Genomic DNA, 22,270 nt, shown 5'->3' with positions numbered 1-22,270 from the left:
TCAAAAGCAATTTGCGATCACAGTTGACAGCGAACAACCACACGAACTGAATTTTTTTGTAAAAATCGTTACAATTTTTGTTCTTTTCAGGTCATGCAGGGTGGCACTGAACATTTTAAGTGGCTACAATTTCACAGGGAGAAGTGAGAATCTTAAAAATGTTTGACCCTGAAAGTGGCGACATTTTCGTGTAGAAAAGAAATCACCATAAGTATTGTAACGAACTTAGGGAAATTCCGCTTATTTGAAACCTTCTGCTAACGTTGGAATCGCTAAACTGTTGAATAAATCACTCCAATATTTAGTATTGCAAACTGATCTTTGTTTAGATAACTTTGGGAGTAGTACTGCACAATTATACTGCACAACCAATAGCGTGTTTAAATAAAAAATTATTCGTTATTGCTCAGCTAGCGCTGCTTTTATACACTCGGTTTCCTCGTTTACCCATTTCTCCTAAAGTCTAGTAATTTCGCGAACAGTTGTAGCTCATGCTTCAGTGCTCGTCCCCAATAAATTCATAAAAGGTGTAACAGGTACATAGCGACCTCTCTCTAAATAAAATAATATACAGCCCACTTAAATAACAAATAATATAATAATAAAAAACCGATCCACCCGCCGAATCACCAAAGCTTAGACACATAGCCATATGCGTGTGTATGTGCGAGTAACTACTTCGGCTGATGACTACATATTTGTGTGTGTGAGATATCTCTTCGTCGCCTTCTACATAAGAGTGGCTGCTTTATTGTTGTTGTGCATTTATTTAGTAGCAGTTTAGTGATGCTAATATTCGTCACAGTAAGTATGTGTGATTGTTTGTAGTGGATAAGGTCTGGTTGCACTTAATTGGCTAACGCTGTGAACTTATTCTAACGAATGTCAGTTTAACGAGCAAGAATTTACTATAAAGTGTTGTTGCAGCGTACATAAAGGAAAATGATGTATCGAAGAGAAGTAGTATCTCTGTCACTAACTTTATCCTAGTCTCTAGTTCTCTACATCTTTATCGCTGAGGTCATCTTCATCTATTACTACCTGTACCCCTATCTTCAAATACATGTCTATCACTAATTCGCCCATCTCTCTCTTAACTATTGATTACAAAATTTGAAGAAGCATCTCGAAACTAAAGAACTCTCAATATATACGTAAGCAAGCCCACTATTTACTGACCTTCCTCATTACACTCACTACAAACACCGCCTACGCCATAGCTCAGCATTTAATTGCATCTAATTAGCTACGCTTTTTATAAACCGTTATTTATTTATGTCGCGTGTGGCAAATTCAATAATTTTTCTTTTGTTGCTGCTCAAGCTTTTACACTTCTACATTGTCGTTGATTGAATGAAGTATTTAGTGCACAAAATAAAAAAAAAAACACAAAAACAAAAGTTAAACATTTACACAAAATAAAAAAATTACATGCTAATAACAAAAGTATCAGCGTGGGTGGCCTTGAGCTCGATTCAAACTCGCGATCTTACAAATCAGTAGGCCGATATAACAACAAAAAATTTATAAAGAAAAATTTTATAAAAATAAAAAAAGAAAAGAAATGTCACACTTATTTTCAAAATAAAAAGAAGCACGAATAAAAAAATATTCAATATTAACCTAAATTATTTTTTTTAAATTGTATTTTCCAATGACAGTATAAAATATTTTAAGGAAGTATTAAGATAAAAAAGTGGTAAAATTTAAATAGTTTTTGTTTAAGTTAAAATTTGTTTAAAATAAATTTTTATTATAAAATTTGGTGGCAAAAATTTTCTTAAAGACATTTCATAGTTGGCAATAAAAAAAAAATGTTGGCAAATTAAATCAACAAAAAGTTGTTTGGGAGTTTTACATTTTTCATGCAAATGTCATGTTCTTATCGTAGTTTTTGTAAAAGCAACAAGTTATTTGAAATGTTGTGATTTTATTGCTAAAATTTAAGATGCAAAAAATTTGAATTTTTTACTGGAAATTCGTATGTATATTTTATAAATTAGTTTTTGCTGTTGTTTTCGTTGCAGTAGCTTAACTTATTTTATTTGTAAAATTAAAAATATTTCATTTAAATATTGATATTTGATATGATATTTTTCCTTCAAATTTGTTTGAAAATTTTATAAAATTTGTTTGTTGCTTTTTTGTTTTTGCTGTAGTAGGTTAATGAATTCTTCTTCTAAAACTCGGAATGCAAAAAATTTGATTGATCATTTTAATTTTTTTTCTGTAAATTTGTTTGCAATTTTATAAACTTTAACTGTCGTTTTTTTGTTAATAATTCTTTTTTTTCTATAACTCGCTTTTTCACTTTTCCGCATACAAATACACTTTTCTTTTTAATCACATGTTACATCAAGTAACATTTCTCACAATTTAATGCTACTTCAATCTTATTCTTAGAAATCTATTAAATTGCATGCCATCATTACATTTATTAAGAAAAAAAAAATAAAACATGTATTATATTAACCAGGCTCGATTTATTAACCGATATCGCGCCATCGATTTTTCGATAGGATTTGGGCTCAGGAAAAAAAAAAATCCACTATGCATACCCAAAAAAATATATTTCGAGGCTGCGAAATTTAATTTTTTCTTTTTACTTTTTTGCGACTTTGATTTTTAAGGTTTTTTTCATGACCTACTAAAAAAATTTTCACTTGATTGTAAAATTTTCATATATACCCTGTCCGACCCAAAAATGTTCTATAAAAACGTTGTCGACAACAGTTTTTTGAAAAAAAACCAACTCAAAAAAAGTTATGAATTTCTAAAAAAACACCGTTTTTGTTTTCAAAATGCTATAACTTTTTCAAAAATTGACCGTTTGGGATCTTTTTTTTTTGTAAAAATTTGTTTTTAAATATACTTTTCGGAAAAAATTCAAAAAAATTTTTAAAGTTTTTTTTTTGTAATTTTTCAGTTTTTCGAGATTTTTCGAATTTCGCCCTTTTTTTTTCTCATAAAAAACTTCAATCAATTCTGCAATCATCCCCACTAATCCCGGAGTGGGCCGAGAATTTTTTTTTTTATTTAATTGAAAAAAAAAACTAAATTTTTTTTTGTATTTTTTCCGAAAAGTACATTTAAAAACGTATTTAAGAAAATGATCCCAGACGGTGAATTTTTGAAAAAGTTATAGCATTTTGAAAAAAAAAACACCGTTTTCCAACTCAAAATAAGCTATAACTTTTTCAAAAACTGATCGTTTGGGATAATTTTTTTTTTAAATTTTTTAAATGCACTTTTCGGAAAAAATACAAAAAAAATTTTAGTTTTTTTTTTTCAGTTAAATAATAAAAAAAAAAAAAAATTCTTGGCCCACTCCGGGATTAGTGGGGATGATTGCAGAATTGATTGAATTTTATTATGAGAAAAAAAGGGCGAAATTCGAAAAATCTCGAAAAACTGAAAAATTACAAAAAAAAAACTTAAAAAATTTTTTTGAATTTTTTCCGAAAAGTACATTTAAAAACAAATTAAAAAAAAAGATCCCAAACGGTCAATTTTTGAAAAAGTTATAGCATTTTGAAAACAAAAACGGTGTTTTTTTTTTTAAATTCATAACTTTTTTTGAGTTGGATGAAAAAATTTGAAAAACGTCTTTCGTAAGCTAGAAAAAGAAGAAAAACTTTCAGTCAATTCTAAAGGGGTCGGGTTCAAAATTGGTCGAAATGGGATGGAATACCCCATATATATATATTTGAATATTTTTTTTTTTTCAAAAAACTGTTATCGACAACGTTTTTAGCGGACATTTTTGGGTCGGACAGGGTGTACATATGAACATTTTTTAGTAGGTCATTGAAAACCTTAAAAATCAAAGTTGAAAAAAAAAGTAAAAAAAAAAAGAAATTTCGCAGGCTCGAAATTTATTTTTTGGGTATGCGTAGTGGAACTTTTTTTTCCTGAGCCCAAATCCTATCGAAAAATCGATGGCGCGATATTGGTTAACATTCGTCAATAAAAATCGACCCACACTAATGTACATATATGCCTTCAAAATTGCAATAACATCAAATCCAGAAAAAAATGATAAATTATCAATCAAAGTATGGCTCATTTTAGCTGAGAGTAAACGAACAACGCATATGCCGCAAATAATCACTATGATTAAATATTCCCTTGATTACCTTGTCTATGATTATAGCTAGTAAAGAGTGATTTTTCCTGTTTGCTTAAGCGCTTAGTATACGTCGTTTAGCATATTTGTTCGCACATTTAAATTAACCTCAGTTTATAGGTATTTGTTATTTTATATAGTTGATAGGCAATTGTAATGTGCATCTGTTAGTAACTGACAATAGTTGCTTGTAAATATGTATATTAGCAGTGCTAATTAACAATATTTTTTTTCTTTTTTTATTAGAAATTGTATTACTGCACAAGGGCTAAGGCATATTGAGTATATTGTAGCAAGTTCGTTTCTTAAGTCTTTCGTACGAGTATATGTAATTGCTTTTTAAAATTGAGTGATTGATGACACTAATGCTTATATAATTTGTATATTTTAAATGATTGCTATGTTAATATTGTTATTGTGTACGCATACAAATACCTATTTACATATACCCACACGTATATACATACACAAGTATATAGAAATCACACTCACCCTTTCTACAAAAACATGTGTTCGCTTCATTATGGACACCATTATCGAATGCATTTTCTTCAAAAACATATTTATAACCAGTAAGACTACCATAAGTTTGCGGTTCACCAGTACGATGCTGTAATTGTGGTAAAATGAAGAAAGACCAAAAAATTAAAATGAAAACACTCACATTTAACATTTTTTTTTTATAACAAACTTACCAAATTAATTGGTCGGCACATGCTTTTACGGAAAAATTTTATAGTCTCATTTGGTTGTATGAAACTTTTGAATTTTGTGCCATCTGAAGCCAGCTCAATATTACTACAATGCTCACCATCCCATTGCGGCAAATTCGTACTACCACGATAGGTAGCATAAAGACCGGAAATGGCGGGATTTGTAGCGCCTGTGTAGAATGTTTCATAGTCTGTGTCAAAGTCATACATCTGAAAGAGAATGAGCAAGGTCAAGTTAATTAGTAATGCAAACAAAATGCAAAAACTGCATTAATTCAAAATAAAGTTAATACCTAATGCTTTGCATATTATTATTAATGAAAAATAACAAAATTGTATAGCCTTTATAGTTTTATGACGTTCTTATATTTTATATAATTTTTCTGTAAAATAAGTCTTACTCGTTATAAGGTAACGAAAAGGCCGATAAGATAGCAAAAAAGGGTGCAGCGCTCGATGAATCGACGGTAGATGTCCCAAAGGAGACAGTAGTTGCACATGATCTTCAAGCAGGAAAGGCGTGCACAGAAGCGGCGCAGGGCCGCAAAATTTCTAAGATTATGTGCAAATTCTACGATGTTAGACTTACAAACTTGCGCATATCTCTAAAGAGAGAAGACTTAAGGCTAACGATGGATATACTGGACACTGTCTTCTGGCCTTACATACTTATAAGTTAGGACTCGTCATTAACAGCTTACTACAAAGTGCGAACTGCAAGAAGAAACGGTTTAGCATGTACTGTGTTGCCAGCAGCTAATAAACTAGGTCCCAGAAAACGTCTAGTATTTGCCAAGAGGATGGAGCTATTATATAACATAAGTCCTGCGACCTGATTGTGGTTCTTCCGTTTGGTCGTGAAGCAAATTCTGGTAACACTATGTACAAATTCAGTCTATATACGGTCTTTATTTACCGGCCAGTACAACTTAACCTAACCTAATCGCACTAAAATAGTATGTATGCTTCATTAAGCCTTCGAGTTAAAATTTCATTAAATTTTAACAGCTTAAATAATTCTTCACATGGATCCATCCAATTTCGGTTATTAATTTTTTGTGTGTTCATTTTTTTTACTTACCCTATCAATTAATCCCACTTTTTCAAAATATATCCAATTTGGTAAGAAAGTGTTGCCCAAAGTTGTTAGTGACGTTTCATAACCGAACATAAATTCCTTGGCTGTCATGCGTATAATCGGTTTGGATTGTGATGTTGCAAAGAGTCCTTGTAAGGCAAGGCGTACAAGATATGGCTTCTTAGCGGTTAGATGAGAAATTGCCTGTTAAAGAGTAAACAATTTAATTTTTTTTATTTAATTGTAAATGTTTGGAAAATATGGAGTGATAAGTATGTATATGAAGAAAAATTACTTTTATAAAAAAAATAACGCTAAAAATACATAAAATAAATAGACTAAAAAAATTCAATAAAAAATTAGTACAAATAACTTGTATAGATATAATTCAAAAAATTCGAACAGTGGTTGGAAAACAGGCACTACAAATACCACTTTATTTGTTTTTCTGTGTTTTTTTCCCTTCTCTTCTTTCCTTTCCTATTCTTTCAATTCCTATTCTTTCATTTCCTTTACTTTTATTTGCTTTATTTTTTGTTTCTTTCCTTTCTTTTCTCTCGCTTTCATACCATTTTCTTTTCTATCGTTTTATTTCTTTTCCTTTCGTTCCCTTATTTTATTTTATTATTTAATTTAAATTAATTTTACTAACAAAAATTGTTGCACCAAATCGAACAAATACTCCAACTTGAATATTCTCATTTGTTTTCGTAAACACTTTAAATACCAGCAATAAAAATTACACATTTAACCATATTTGCTGACTATCGCGCAATACTTCCAACAAAACAACTCTCTTGAGGTCTGGTGATTTTCTAAACAACAACTAATGCACGTAGCATCCGTAGTGTGCGTGTAAACATTCTCATATTTTATATGCGTGTTTGGCATTTGTAGTGTTGCCATTTTTATATTGCTATTTTAGCGCTATATTTCACTTAAGCGCCAAATACACGACACGAACATTTCCGCGAACATTCCGCAATCTTGTTCGCAGCTTTGGCCATACACCATACGAACTTTTGGCCGAACATTAGTTCTCTTTCAGACAGCGATGAATACGGACAACAATTGTGCTGCAGCAATATTGCTCGCTGAGATAAACGCATATGAATTAGGTTGACGTAGGACGTTACAGAACCTTAACACAATTATATGCTGCTTACATACGAATGAATTGTTATTGATTTTTTAATTAAACGTTTATGTGATTTTAAGTTTTTTTTTTAATCACCGTATACTACAATTACGTAGCACAAAAAAATTTGAATTTTTATTTACGACACAATAAAGTGCATAGCAAAGCAACTTGACTTTTAATGATGTATTTAGTAGCAATTGTTAATGCAGAAGTTGGCACAAATTTTATTGCAAAGAACAAGATACAAAAAAATTGATAGTTCGGTTTGTAATTTGTGAAGCATTTGGTGGGGCTCAAAAATTTTATAACAATATTAACATTTTCATTTGCTTGTTGTGAATTTTAGATACTATAATTTTATGTTCTCTTTTAAAACATATTAATTAAAAAAAAAAAATTATCTTTTTTTAACATCGGCTGGTGTTATAATTTGCATACAAGTTGTTGTAAAATTTTAACGAATTTATTAGTTTTATAGAACTACTCAAAAAATCATATCTAAATATGCAAAATTTTTTTGCATGTTACTTTTTATTTATTATTTGTTCTATTATATACCACACTGCATAAATAAAATACACTGTAAATTGACGTGTTGATGATAAAAAAAAACGAATTTTTTTGTATAAATTTCACAGTTTTTTTTGTTTAAATTTCTTTACATTAAAAATTTGGGTTTTAATAAATGTTTGACGTATTTGAAATATTTAAAGTTTTATGTTCTATGATAAAAAATATTGCGGAAAATAAAACATTTTTTCTTAGTTTTTTAAAAACTTTCTCATTCGGCGATTTATAGCTTTTTGTCCTAATTAAAAAAAAAAGAGAACGTTGCTTTAAAAAAATGTTTTGTCTTAAATAAAAAATAAAAAAATTGCTTAAAAAAAAAAAAAAATACATCAAAAAAAATAATATTTGAAAAATTGATAGATCTATGTGAATACTAAATAAAAAAAAATTGCGCAAAATCTAATTGTCTTTTAATTTCTTGAACCTTTGTCATTCAGTTATTTATAGATTTTTGTTTTTATACAATTTTTTTCCAATAGAAATCTTGTTTAAGAACCATTAAATCCGTGATCAAAACTCTATGCATTGATTTCAAACAAAATGAAAAAAAAAAATAATAACAAAATAGCGAAAATTTCGTCGGGAACAACAAATATACCCTGTTTCAATTTATGGCCACAAATGCTCATTTTAGCAAACCGAAAATTTTCAAATTTCTTTTACTTTAACATACTCTGAATAGTAAAAAAAAAAATTTAAAATTTCTTGTTTAAGAACTAGCTGAATATTAAACAAAATTATAGAAATTAAAAAAAAAAACATTAAATTTATTTTTTACATTTTTTAACACATTTTCAATTAGATATTTAAGGATTTATGTCATACTAAAAGAAATTTAAATCAATCAATCTTAAACTATAATTTAAACAAAAAAACTAATTTCCTAGCCTTTGAGTTTGATTTAAAATTTTTTCTTGGTAGTCTTATCAAGAAACTTCAAAAATTCAGTTTTGCGCATATAAAAAAATAATCAACATTATTTTTTAACAATTGTTTTTGTTGTTCGTTTCGAACCTTGAATACATTTTTTTTTGGTATTTGAAATCAAAGAAGCTAAGTAGCAGATCTAATTCTGATCGATCTAAGTAAAACTTAAATTTCTGAAAAATCGCATTTATTTTTTATAATTTTTTCTCAAGGCTTGCATTTGAATATATATCAGCTATTTAATATATATCTTTTAATTTCAAAATAAATGTGCTCATTAGTTATATGTTTCCGATAATTATTCAATTAAGGCGACTAAAATTTTGTCAAACATTTTGAAATAAAACACATTTTTTTAAATGCTTGGAAAATGCTAACTTTGAGTGCATTATAAATATCAATTACAGCATATGTATGTAAAAATTTAAAAGTCGTAGAACTATAAGTATTTTTGAACTGATATTAGAGAAAAATTGTAAGTTTACAAACGGCGATGGTTACTAGGACATGTTTCTGAATTTCACTTCTTCATCAGTTAGCTTTTCGGGAGCTGAGCGTTGAACTCGAATATCCAACATTCATATCAGCGCAAGCCTTTAGCTCTAATATAAATTACAAAAACCATTGTATAAAGCAATATGAGCAAAGTTCTCTAATTAAATACATATAAGTATTTTTGTTTATTTGATTTAAAATAAAAGCTTAAACAATTTTTTTTTTGTTCTCGATGTTTTTTTTAATACTGACAGTTCAAAACTGTTTTGAAACTACTTTTAACTTCATTTCGATCATTTAATTTAAAATTTTGTTTATTATTAAAAATATTTTGAATGTTTTATGTTTTTTAAAGTTTCTAAATTAAATAAAAAAAAAAAACACAAAACATTCAAAATTTTGTTTATTATTGAAAAATATTAAAATCTGTTTATGCTTTAGAAAGTTTCTAAACTAAATTGAAAAAAAAAAAAATGTAAGAAATTCAAAACTATTTTAAAACAATTTTTAACATCATTTCGATCATTTGCTTTAAAACAGTGCAGTGCTTGTTATTAAAAATATTTTGAAACTTTTTTTATGCTTTGGAAAGTTTCCAAATTGAATTGTAAAAAAATTAAATATATGAAAAGTTTAAAACAATTTTAAAACTACTTTCAACTTTATTTCGATCATTTGATTTGCAATGTTGTTCATTTTGAAATTCTTTTATGGTTTTGAAAGTTTTTAAATTAGATTGCAAAAAAGAAAAATACGAAAAATTCTAAATTATTTTAAAACTACTTTTAACTTAATTTTCATCGTTTGTTTTGAAATTTTGTTCATTATTAAAAAGATTTTGATTTTTTTTAAGTTTTTGAAAGTTTCGTAGTTAAGTGAAAAAAAAAAATACGAAGATCCAAAACTAAAATCGTTTGCTTCTATAGATTTAAAAGTAAATTTCTATTAGAAGAATATTAAAGTTAGAAAAAACATATACATATGTTGCTCCACTATGTTTGGGTTGTGTATATGAAATGCATTATATGTACTTAGTTTTATGCATATTTTAAATATTTTTGTTGTTTGTCGTAAATTTGTTTTGCTTGGCGTGTCATTTTTTAAATCCTAACATTTTTTTTACTGATTTTTCCATTCGCTTGATAGCTGTCGATTAAGATTTTATTAGCTTGTTTTGATTCATAAAGCATTGCTTATTTTGCATATTCTTTTTTTTATACATCCAGATTTCAAGCAATGATTCACAGCGTAAGCAAGGCGCGCAGACAAACAGTAAAAAAAAAAAAAAAATTAAAAAAAAAAAAAACACAAAGCAACTGGGCAGACTCCCTAATGATGGTAACTTTCCATTTGATTTTTTATATAAAAATATGTAAATAAAATCGTTATTTTCCATTATACATTTTTATTAAAAAAAATATTTTTAGACACTGAATTTTTTTCTACAACAAACCTGTAAATAATCTGCTGGTTCTGTAAATTTATTTCATTTATGTATATTGTTTAAAAATATATAATTTCTCAAACAAGTTTCAACGCCGCTCAACCATAAAAAGTATCTTTTGTTTAAGAGCGTATTAACTTTAAGGGGGGGCGTGTCATTAGTCTGTATTACAAAATTCTGGGTGACAAAATTCTGTAAATTGCAAAAAAATCTGCTTGAACAAAATTCTGCTTTTTTAAAATTCTGCTTTTTAAAATTCTGCTTTCTAAAATTCTGCTTTTTCAAAATTCTGCATGTTTAATTCTGGAAATCAAAATTCCGGAATCATGGCAGGGCGTAGCCGGTGTTGGATCGGCTAAGGGTTATTTTTTTAAAGTGCCGCCTACGCAGAATGGTATACTAGGCAGAGGGACATCACCGTGGCGGTACCCACGGTTATACCACACACCCGAACTTGGCATGGCGTAGCCCAGCGTTATTATTTATAAGCGCGGCCGAAGGCCGCTTATGCAGAAAGGTGTTCTACGCAGAATTACTGTGCATGGCGCACTTTTTTAAAATAATTACATGACCTCTTTAACATTGTTAACATTATATTTTAATACAGAATTTTGTAATACAGAATTTTGAAAGCAGAATTTTAGAAAGCAGAATTTTAAAGAAGCAGAATTTTGTTTTTAGAATTTTGTGCATACAGAATTTCGACACCAACCCACTTTAACGCTAACTGACATTGAGTCGCACAGGATCATCTTCTTCCCAAAAAACAATGCTAAATATCTGTGGCCTCACGCAATAACCGCTTAAGTCGACTTAAGAAGAATTTATTAGCGAGATTTATTAGTGGTATGGTGTTCGCGAATTAAAGCTACATATTTGTGTCCAACAGTATCCGTCCAGGTAAACTAATAGAGAAGTTATTAACAAGTGCATAATCGCCGAACTCGAAACTGTACTAATTTACATTTGCATATGTAGCTTATGTGTTCTTTAGAAGAATTGTAAACATTTATTTGAGTTGCATAATACGTCTATCTCGAGATAAGCGATTATTGCAAACATATTTTCTTAACAAAGCGGCACATTTTAAGCGACTATTGCAAAATGGAAAACTTACAAAGTGAAGCGATAACTAGAATTAGGTTTTTATTGTAAATTTCCTATATCGCGAATTACGGACCTCTATCGAGATAAGCGGTTATTGCACCCATTGTGTAACACGTTTGAGTTCTTAAGTCTACTTAAGTTTTCACAAACTTTCATTGCAGACGTTTCGTTAAACAAAAATAAAATTGAATTAAAAAAACCCTTTCTTTCCCCTGATTTGATCTCACAACCTTCCGATCGCAAGCAAGTCACTTTACTCGTCCGCCAAAGGCTGTTCTCGAGCTACGACGACAATTTGCATAGTATGTAGCGTAACTTTAAAATTGTCGGTATTCGAACATGAAATCTTTAAATTTGTAGCAAAATACTTATTCATTAGGCAAATTGGTTTTTTGCTTGGGCAGAATGTTACACTTTACCTAGCGGGTAAACGACTCTACCTTAAAGTTTTCTTATCATGGCTTTCTACAATGCTTATTGGGAGGGTATTTAAAATAAGGTTAGGAGCTTTAACTTCGTTGGTTGGAGTTGAAGTACTTCACCTGCTTATGATTTATTTAATGTAAAAGTTACGCACTAAGTATGAACAATTACGCAAATCAATAAAAAATGTATTCGCGAATACGAAGTGTTTGCGTTTGATAATGATGACTTTTAATCTGAAATTGATAGCCATGAAAATAATCAAATTAGTGTCATTGAGTCAGAAGTGGATCACCAAGAAATCGATAAAACTATTTCAAGCACTGAAGAAGGTTCCTTCTCGCTCTAACACTCCAAATTAAACGGAATAGTGGTAAAAGTTACGTAAGCTCCAAAAAAAAGTATTTGATAGCTTTTGCGCACTCGGTTCTCACAATGAACGAGTTTTATTTATTGAACCCTTATACATATTGATGGCGAGAAATTGGCTAAATTATATTACCACGCTAAAAGCCCAGTCAACATGGTATGGTCACGTGTATATAATGTGAACGAGGGAGGGACAAATGTTCAAGTATGTCAAAAAGTTTTTAAAAATCGTTGTGAAAAAAAACGATAGTCCAAATTCAAGTTTCCTTGATAGACGGGCTCCGCAGCTGGATGGATCATGCTCTCTAAAGATAGAATAAGCAAAATTAAGGAACACATTAACAGCTTTCCAAGCTATGAGGAGCACTACACAAGGAGTGGCCTAAATTGGAAATACTTGAGTGACCTTCTTTTCATATTGGAAGGTTTTTTAATGTACAGAATTTATTATATTTATTTTTAACTCGGTATGTTTATTTTTAGGAAGGAAAATTAAACTAGATACTTGTAAAACATGTGATAAATTGGAGGCAAAAATAGTTGTTGTTAATCAAGACAACAATCAAGATCTTGTTCAATAATTTCAGAATGAGCGGTCAGTGCGCCAAGAAACATCCAAGTTGGCTTTAACTCCAAATGGGTAGATAAAGGAACTACTGGCATAAGAAGTTGTACCGTCGACCTACAACAATGTTTGCCAACTCCTTTCCTGCGCCACTCCCTAAGTTTTTATAAAAGGCAATTGTGGCTTTTAATTTAACAGTCAACGATTACACAACAGGATCTTCATATTGCTACATGTGGCACGAAGGAATATCAGGGCGAGGGTGAAAATCAGAATTGTGTCCGCAATGTTCACATCAGCAAATCACTTTCCCAATACTATTTATATTATCGACCACAAGTTCATGGAACCAGGCCACATCCACATGGAGTGCGGCGTAGATCACGCGCTTATTGAAAGAAACGTTTTTAATGTTAAAGAAATAGTTACGTTTATTTTCTGTACATTTTCCACGCTACTAAAATCAAAATATGTATACTTGGAGACTTAGTAAAAAGATAGCGAAATATTTCTTTGGAAAAATTTTAAATGATTACGATATAAAAAAAGGAGTTTCGCTAAAATTTACTATAAAATTAGTCGTAATGTAATTGGCCTTTCAAAGTTTTAAATATTCTAAATAGAGGTTCAAATACAACTTATTTAAAAAAATTCCATTGCTTAATGAAAGGGTTATAATGAAACTTAGCTCACTATATTAAATATAAACATATATATGAGTGCAATGACCCCAAACTTTCCTTTTACTTTCTCTAATTTATGGAGTGAGTTTTTATGTTAAAAATTGTATTTATTGTTAAATAAAACTAACAAATGAAATATTTATCTCGACACTGTATGAGACTGTATATTTCCGTTTTGAGTTAAGTCGTTAAGTTTAAATAAAAAAAATAAATGTAAGGCGCGATAACCTCCGAAGAGATCTAAGGCCGAGCTTCTCTTCCAATTTGCGTCGTGCTCCTCTTGATTTTTCCCTACAAATTGGCCGGACGGGACCTACATGTTTTATGCCGACTCCGAACGGCATCTGCAAGGCAGATGAGTTTTCACTGAGAGCTTTTCATGGCAGAAATACAATCGGAGCGCTTGCCAGACACTGCCGAGGGGCGACCCCGCTTAGAAAAATTTTCTTCTAATTGAAAAATCTTATTTCTAAAATTTTGATGTTGCTTTGCCCGGGAGTTGAACCCAGGGCATACGGTGTGATAGGCGGAGCACGCTACCATCACACCACGGTGGCCGCCGTTAAGTTTACTGTTTGCAATAAAAACCTGTGTCGACATAAGTTAGGCTGATATTTAAATCAAAATCTGCAATAAAGGCTTAAGTCGATGTAAGATTTACATCTTCATATCACATATTTCAAAATTTGCCATAACCCACTAAGTTATTTAAGTGCAAACATTTCTTGTAATACACATACGTTTTAAAAAAGAGTCGGTGGCCTTTATTGACCTTACATTAAGCCATCTGATTCACGAAATTTTGATTGAGTAGCTGTTTTAAATTTTTTCAAATATGCATTTAAACCTTAAATATCAATTTGCGGCAAACTAAAATATAAGACTTAAGCGGTTATTGCAAAAAAGCACAGATATGTTCTATTTAATCGCAATTATTCAATGCACTAAACATATTTTAAATCATATAAGAATCGCATTAATTCATTACGCTTATTTGCAGCTTAAACCAATTGAGATTCACACATTTATTATTTATTTATTTATTTATTTATTAAGCTTGCATAGTAACCACACTAATTATTGTTAAGCCGCATTTGTCTTTCAAGTTCGCATTTTAAGTCTTTTGTGTTTTTCACATTTTAATAAAACATTGAGCTTATTGGTTAAAGTTAAGTTTTAGTAAAAATCTGTATACCTACCTAACATTTATGAACAATAAGTACTTATGCACTCGCCTATCGAGTTTGTGTCTTAAGTCTTTTGTTCAAAAAAAAAAAAAAAAACTGGTATGTTTGCTATTTTTAAAAAATTCTTATCGAATTGCAAATTCAACTTAAAATTGTTATATATGTATTTAAATAATTTCAAAAAAATACTAGCACAACACTTTGTTGTTGTTTCGGTAATTAATGAAATTGCTTTAATTTTTGACAACAAACTGTCCGCCAATTGTTTATATGGTATATGAAAAATTTGTTGAGCAATCGTTTGATTATTAAAATTCTTTTGTTAAAAGAATTTGATTGTGAAAAAATGCTTAATTAATATTTACACTTCCATTTAAGTTAACTATGTAAATGGGCAGGTGATTTTTCAAAAGAACAAAAAAAATGAAAAGTAGAAAAAACCTGTTTTTTTTTTTAAGGAAATCAAATTTGGAATTTTTACTAAGTAGTTCTGTGCATTTGTATACAATTTTTTACCTTTTGATCATGTGACAAGCATATGATATTCGATAAAAGTGCGTAAGGCAAGGTGACATATTAAAATTTTAGTTTTTTTTACATATTTTTATTTTTTAAAATTTTGTTTAGTTTTTGCGTCAATTGATTTTTACTAAATATTTTTCTAAAAAACAATTTGTTTTATTTAACGTTTATGTAAATTAAAGATTTTTCTATAATAATTTTTTTTTTAATATTTCTTAAAACATTTTAAAAATGTTTTGTTTGAGTTTGTGGAATTTTGTGTTTGAAACTTAAAATGTTTTGGCAAACCTTTTTTGTTCATTGTTTTTTTTCTTTTGCAGCACAACATAATTACATCTGTGTTTAATTTCATTTCTCAAATTTTGTTTTTTTAGTTTTATTTAAAAATGGTTTTTTTGTGTTTTTTTTTTTCAAGTTTCTTTAACAGTTTTTTTTAGGTTTTAATCCTTTATCAAAAACATTATACCTTTGTACAATTTTTGATTCTAATGTAAATTTTTTTGGATCTAAAATTTTAATTTTTTTTATTTAGAATTCAATATTAAATTTGATGTTTTAATTTTTTTTTAGTAAAGCGCTTTTTTAAACATTATACTTTTGTTTTTTTAAGTTCATTTAACAAAAAATATTTTTTAAGATCTATTTTTTTCGAAAAACAATATTTTTGCAAAATTTTCTTTTTGTACTTTTAATTAATAATTTTTAATGGCTTAGTTAAAAAAGCATTCGTATCATTTTTTAATAATTTTTTTAAACTTTATATTTTTTGTTTTTTTTAAGTTTAACAAAAGTTATTTTTATAGAATCCATTTTTTTTTTCGAAAAAGTCAATATTTTTTCAAAATTTTCTTTTTGTTCTTTTAATTAAAAATTTTTATATGACTTTATTAAAAAAAGCATTTGTTTTATTTTTTAATAATTTTTTTAAACTTATATTTTTGGTTTCTTTTAAATTTAACAAAAGCTATTCTTTTTTAAATATTTTTTTTTTCGAAAAAGTGAATATATTTGCATAATTTTCTTTTTGTACTTTTAATTAACATTTTTTATATGGCTTTATTAAAAAAGCATACGTTTGATTTTTAATATTTTTTTTGGATTTTTTAAATTTTTTTTATCATTCTGAAATTTAGGTTTGAATTTTTTTGCAACAATTTTATTTAATTGTTATATAAATTTTAATGTTTTGATTTTGGATAAATGTGGATTTAACAAATATTTTTTTTGTGTGTTTTTTTTTCAGTTTATTACACAAAAACTAGTTTTTACGGATTATTTTTTCATCTTGTTTGTAGAGTTTTTCGTTAAATTTTTCTTTAGTATAGGGCTTTGATGACTTGATCTTATTATGTTTTATATGTTTATCTAAAAAATTAACATTTGCATGTGTTTTTTTAACTTTATTAAAAAATATTCTTTTTTGAGGTTTAATTTGTTTTAAACCTTATATTTTCAGGAAATTTTTATTTTTCTTTACTTACATTGGCATGCACATTAACACATTCATGACAGAAACAGTAGCAACTTAATAAATTGTGACTCACAGCTCAGCCGTCATAGACAAATTACGCATTAATCATACACAAATAAGCGTTAATATATGTTATTTCAGTGACTTTTTTGCTGTTTTTATTTTTACCTCTCATTATTGCTTTTGTAATTTGTAATTTCCTTTTTGTTACAGTGACAACTTGCATGCAATAAGCGCTAAGTCATATTTAAAATTGACTAACATTTGTAATGAATATATGTACGATGTATAGATGTATGTTTATAAGTATGTAAATAAGTACCTACATATGTTAATGTGGCTCTGTTGACAATTCTAGTTAAGTTCAATTCACTTTACTCAACATTGATTAACCAACAGGCTTAAGCTAATTATTAATTAGACTAGTGACCATGGCCTGGGATTTTTATGTTTTATTTTTATCTTGCAATATTTTTATAAATTATTCCACTTTTCTTAGCGTTCTCATAATTAAACATTTTTTTGCATTATTTTTTATGCATTTGTTATTAACGACGCATATTGTAAAGGAAAGTTTTTTAACCCAATATAATGTGAACACACCTACAAGCGCATATACAAAAGGTTGCAACGTTTATTGACCTAAGTTAGAGTTTAAATAATTGCCTTTTGTTTACGCATTTTGAGTTAAAAGAAAATATAGTAATAATGGAAATAATCAAGAACAGGAATAATATTACTGAATGACTTGTTTGAAGTATTGATTTAAGGGGAAATTTTCTTGAGTTACATTTATGCAGTGCAGGTATTCACTTTGCAATGCATTTTTGTTTGAATATTTCGTCTGCTGAAAATCTCAAATGCAATTTCGAAAAAGTCCTCTGTATTCGTATAAATCATCTGTTCATCGTTAAAGTAATATTGCACTCTTCTATCGAGTTCGTGTCTTAAGTCTTTGGTTTTATGAACTAAAAGGAATAAATACCCTTACAAATGTACTTGTAATTTTTCTCATATTATTCTATTCCTAAAAAAATAAATTTATGGCTATTTACTACTTTCTTCAGCTGCTACTTATTTTGTGAATAACCCCACCCTCTTTGTCGCCTTTTTAGTGCAAAAAAAAGCTACGCTCACGCCTATTCATTACAGCGAAATTATTCTATGAAATCGAACAAACTCTTTTGCTAAACTTTGCTCATTTATTAATACCTAAGTGAATACCTCTACAAATACCTGTCTTTTGTTTATATTTCAACTCTTTTTTGTGATTAAAAATAGCAAGCCAATTTGACGTCATAAAATTTGTTTACTCCAAATATAATTAATGCCAATGTTTATCAAAATTCTAAACCAGTTTGAGCTTCGATTTTGTTAAAAAAATTGTTATCAATAAATTTTGTATATTTAATGTAAATTATATTTGATTTGCGTCAATGCTATTCTCCGTATATGATAGATTTCAAAGTTGCTTACATTTTAATTTATGTTATTTTTGCTTTGTATTATTTTGGCGTATTAAAACAGCGCATATTTTCTACTTTTAAGATTTTATAAAAAAAAATTTTATTTTAACTATTTTCCACTTACCAACATTGCGATATTCAGCATAACCACTTGATCGTCTTCTTTGTTACCCTCGGACATATGTTCTTGCCAAACCAATGGATGGCTGGGTCTTGTAGACATTGTGTTGTTAGTATTGAATGTGATATTTTCATGAGTCATAATTTCTCTAGGAAGAAAAAATTTATTTGAGTTAAAAATAAAAAATTTGAAAAAGTGTATGGAGAAATATTTAAAAAGAAGATAAAAAATTTTGTTTTGAACTTTAAGATATGTGAAGAAAAAAATGTTTGCACTAAAAAAATATTGAAATAAAAAAAATGTTTTAAAAGAAAAAAGTTATTGTATACAATATATTATAAAAAAATATTTCTCTATAAAAATATTTTTGAATTGAAAAAGAAAGTTGCACGAAAAAAATTTTGTTTTAAACATTTTTATTTTGAGATAAAAATAAAATAAATAAATGTAAGACACGATAACCTCCAAAGAGATCTAAGGCCGAGCTTCTTTTCTTGAGATAAGTATAGTAAAATTAAGCACTGAAAAAAATGTTAATAAAAAAATGTTTGTATTGTAAATAAGAAAATATTTTATTAGAAAAAAATTATCGAAAAAAAATTTATTATATAAAAAAATTTCTCTATGAAGAAAAAATATTTTTTAATTAAAATGTATGAAAAAGAATTAATAAAAATTTTGTTCTGAAAATTTTATTAAGATATGCATAGAAACAAGTTTTTGCCTTATACAAGAAAATTTAAATGACATAATATTTTGTTGAAAAAAAAAATATTAAAAAATAAAATTTATTTACTTTATTGAAAAATAAAATCTTATATATAAAAAGAAAGCCTAAAATGTGTGTTAGTTTGTAGCCGGTGTTTAAAGAGATGCGCCGGTCGATTTTGTTCAAACTCTCACATAAGTTGCGTATACCTCACGCGGTAGTTTGCACGTAGGTTTGGTTGCGATCGACACACAGGGTCTCAAGATATAGGCCAAAACGTGGACCCGGGTACCCGTAGAATGTGTGTGTCTTATGGTGATCAAATGAAAGCTGTTGCTGAGAGCTTTAAAGTAATTTTCATTGTGACATTCGATTTAGTCGCATCAACCTGGCAAAACTGATAAATATGCATGCGAAGCAGAAATAAAGACGTGAATTAATAATACCCACATACCTATTTACATACGTCCTATTCGATTTGCCTGAAATCCCCCGGAAGTAGACCAGATACGGACAGGGACTGGGATTATGACTAGGACTGGGACTGAGACTCGGAGTGGGACTGGGACTGCAACAAAATACATACCACCCTCTGGGACTGGCAATAAAGAATGAGAAGAACTTGGGAGAAGAGAAAATAGAGATGGAGAATGAGAAAGAGATAGAATGAGACGAAGATAGAGATAGATAGATGTGAAAAAGATGGAGAAAGAAGTGAATAAAAGGATTAGGAAAAAGTGAAGAGTGGAAGTGAGTGAGACGGAAAAAGCTTATTAAAATGTATGCAGATAGACCAAAATTAGCACAGAACAACGTCTGCCGGGTCTGCTAGTTTATTATAAAAAATAAATAAATTTAATAAAATGGTCAATGTAAACAAAATATATTTAAAAAATTTTTGAAGTAAAATTGTACGTGTAAATACAAAAAAAAAAAACGTATAACTAAGCTAACATTTTTCTGCTTTTTTTTTAGGAGAAAATACAATTTATTATACTCAGTTGAGCAGAGCTCACAGAGTATAATAACTTTGATTGGATAACGGTTGGTTGTACAGGTATAAAGGAATCGAGATAGATATAGACTTCCATATATCAAAATCATCAGTAACGAAAAAAAATTTGATTGAGCCATGTCCGTCCGTCCGTCCGTTAACACGATAACTTGAGTAAATTTTGAGGTATCTTGATGAAATTTGGTATGTAGGTTCCTGGGCACTCATCTCAGATCGCTATTTAAAATCAACGAAATCGGACTATAACCACGCCCACTTTTTCGATATCGAAAAATTCGAAAAACCCAAAAAGTGCGATAATTCATTACCAAAGACGGATAAAGCGATGAAACTTGGTAGGTGAGTTGAACTTATGACGCAGAATAGAAAATTAGTAAAATTTTGGACAATGGGCGTGGCGACGCCCACTTTTAAAAGAAGGTAATTTAAAAGTTTTGCAAGCTGTAATTTGGCAGTTGTTGAAGATATGATAAAATTTGGCAGCAACGATACTCCTATTACTATATGTATGCTTAATAAAAATTTGCAAAATCGGAGAACAACCACGCCCACTGTAAAAAAAAAATTTTTTAGTCAAATTTTAACAAAAAATTTAATATTTTTACAGTATATAAGTAAATTATGTCAACATTCAACGCCAGTAATGATATGGTGCAACAAAATACAAAAATAAAAGAAAATTTGAAAATGGATGTGGCTACGCCCTTTTTCATTTAATTTGTCTAGGATACTTTTAATGCCATAAGTCGAACAAAAATTTACCAAGCCTTGTGAAATTTGGTAGAGGCTTAGATTCTAGGACGATAACTGTTTTCTGTGAAAAAGGGTGAAATCGGTTGAAGCCACGCCCAGTTTTTATACACAGTCGACCGTCTGTCCTTCCGCTCGGCCGTCACGATAACTTGACCAAAAATCGATATATCTTTACTAAACTCAGTTCACGTACTTTTCTGAACTCACTTTGTATTGGTATAAAAAATGGCCGAAATCCGACTATGACCACGCCCACTTTTTCGATTTCGAAAATTACGAAAAATTAAAAAAATGCCATAATTCTATACCAAATACGAAAAAGGGATGAAACATGGTAATTGGATTGGTTTATTGACGCAAAATATACCTTTAGAAAAAAACTTTTTAAAATGGGTGTGACACCTACCATATTAAGTAGAAGAAAATGAAAAAGTTCTGCAGGGCGAAATCAAAAGCCCTTGGAATCATGGCAGGAATACAGTTCGTGGTATTACATATGGGGTATTCCATCCCATCTCAACCAATTTTGAACCCGACCCCTTTAGAATTGGCTGAAAGTTGTTCTTCTTTTTCTAGCTTACGAAAGACGTTTTTCAGAATTTTTTCAAATTTTTTCATCCATTCAAGGTTCGAATCGAGCTCAAGGCCAGAACAATAATTTTTTTCTAATGATAATTATTGTTATTTTTTAAATTTTTCTGAATTTGAAAAATTGTATTTTGTTTTTGGAATAGTAAGTAGAAAATTTTTTTTTTTCAGACAACCTGCCATAGCTGCGCAGATAGATCCATTTCGAAGGGTGCTAAGCCTTCATCATCAGTACGCTTTAGGCATGCTGCGCTAACAATTTAGCTATACAGCGGTGGTTTGTTTGACTGGCAAATTTGCTACTTCTATTCCTTTTTACCAACTATATTTATTCAGTGTTGCGCCATCTGGTGCAAATCACTGATAATGCTGGATTTTTCTTTATTGACAATTACTTTGTTTGACATTCCCAAGTGCTCATGGTTTATTAACAATTGTTTTTGTTTTTATCGGCCTATTGATAAATCATTCAAGGTTCGAATCGAGCTCAAGGCCAGAACAATAATTTTTTTCTAATGATAATTATTGTTATTTTTTTCATTTTTCTAAATTTGAAAAATTGTATTTTGTTTTTGGAATAGTAAGTAGAAAATTTTTTCAGACAACCTGCCATAGCTGCGCAGATAGATCCATTTCGAAGGGTGCTAAGCCTTCATCATCAGTACGCTTTAGGCATGCTGTGCTAACCATTTAGCTATACAGGGGTGGTTTGTTTGACTGGCAAATTTGCTACTTCTATTCCTTTTTACCAACTATATTTATTCAGTGTTGCGCCATCTGGTGCAAATCACTGATAA

At 29.0% G+C, this 22,270-nt stretch overlaps 1 protein-coding gene across 4 annotated transcripts in view; it reads right to left on the bottom strand.

Moving 5' to 3' along the window:
* LOC137239402 (scavenger receptor class B member 1) overlaps positions 1-22,270 on the bottom strand; it is a 148,748-nt gene that overhangs the window by 32,051 nt on the left and 94,427 nt on the right. For all 4 annotated transcript variants that reach the window (XM_067764671.1, XM_067764669.1, XM_067764672.1 and 1 more), the window contains 4 exons: positions 18,412-18,556; positions 5,921-6,121; positions 4,822-5,049; positions 4,619-4,736 (listed from right to left, as the gene is read on the bottom strand). In XM_067764671.1, coding sequence (XP_067620772.1) covers positions 4,619-4,736; positions 4,822-5,049; positions 5,921-6,121; positions 18,412-18,556 — 692 coding nt within the window. The remainder of the gene's footprint in view (positions 1-4,618; positions 4,737-4,821; positions 5,050-5,920; positions 6,122-18,411; positions 18,557-22,270) is intronic.

This window comes from Eurosta solidaginis, chromosome 2 (genome assembly GCF_040869045.1).
Source record: "Eurosta solidaginis isolate ZX-2024a chromosome 2, ASM4086904v1, whole genome shotgun sequence".
In the NCBI taxonomy this organism is placed as follows: Eukaryota; Metazoa; Arthropoda; class Insecta; order Diptera; family Tephritidae; genus Eurosta; species Eurosta solidaginis.
Note: the sequence above shows the minus strand (reverse complement) of the source record. Positions and strands in the feature narration are given on the sequence as shown.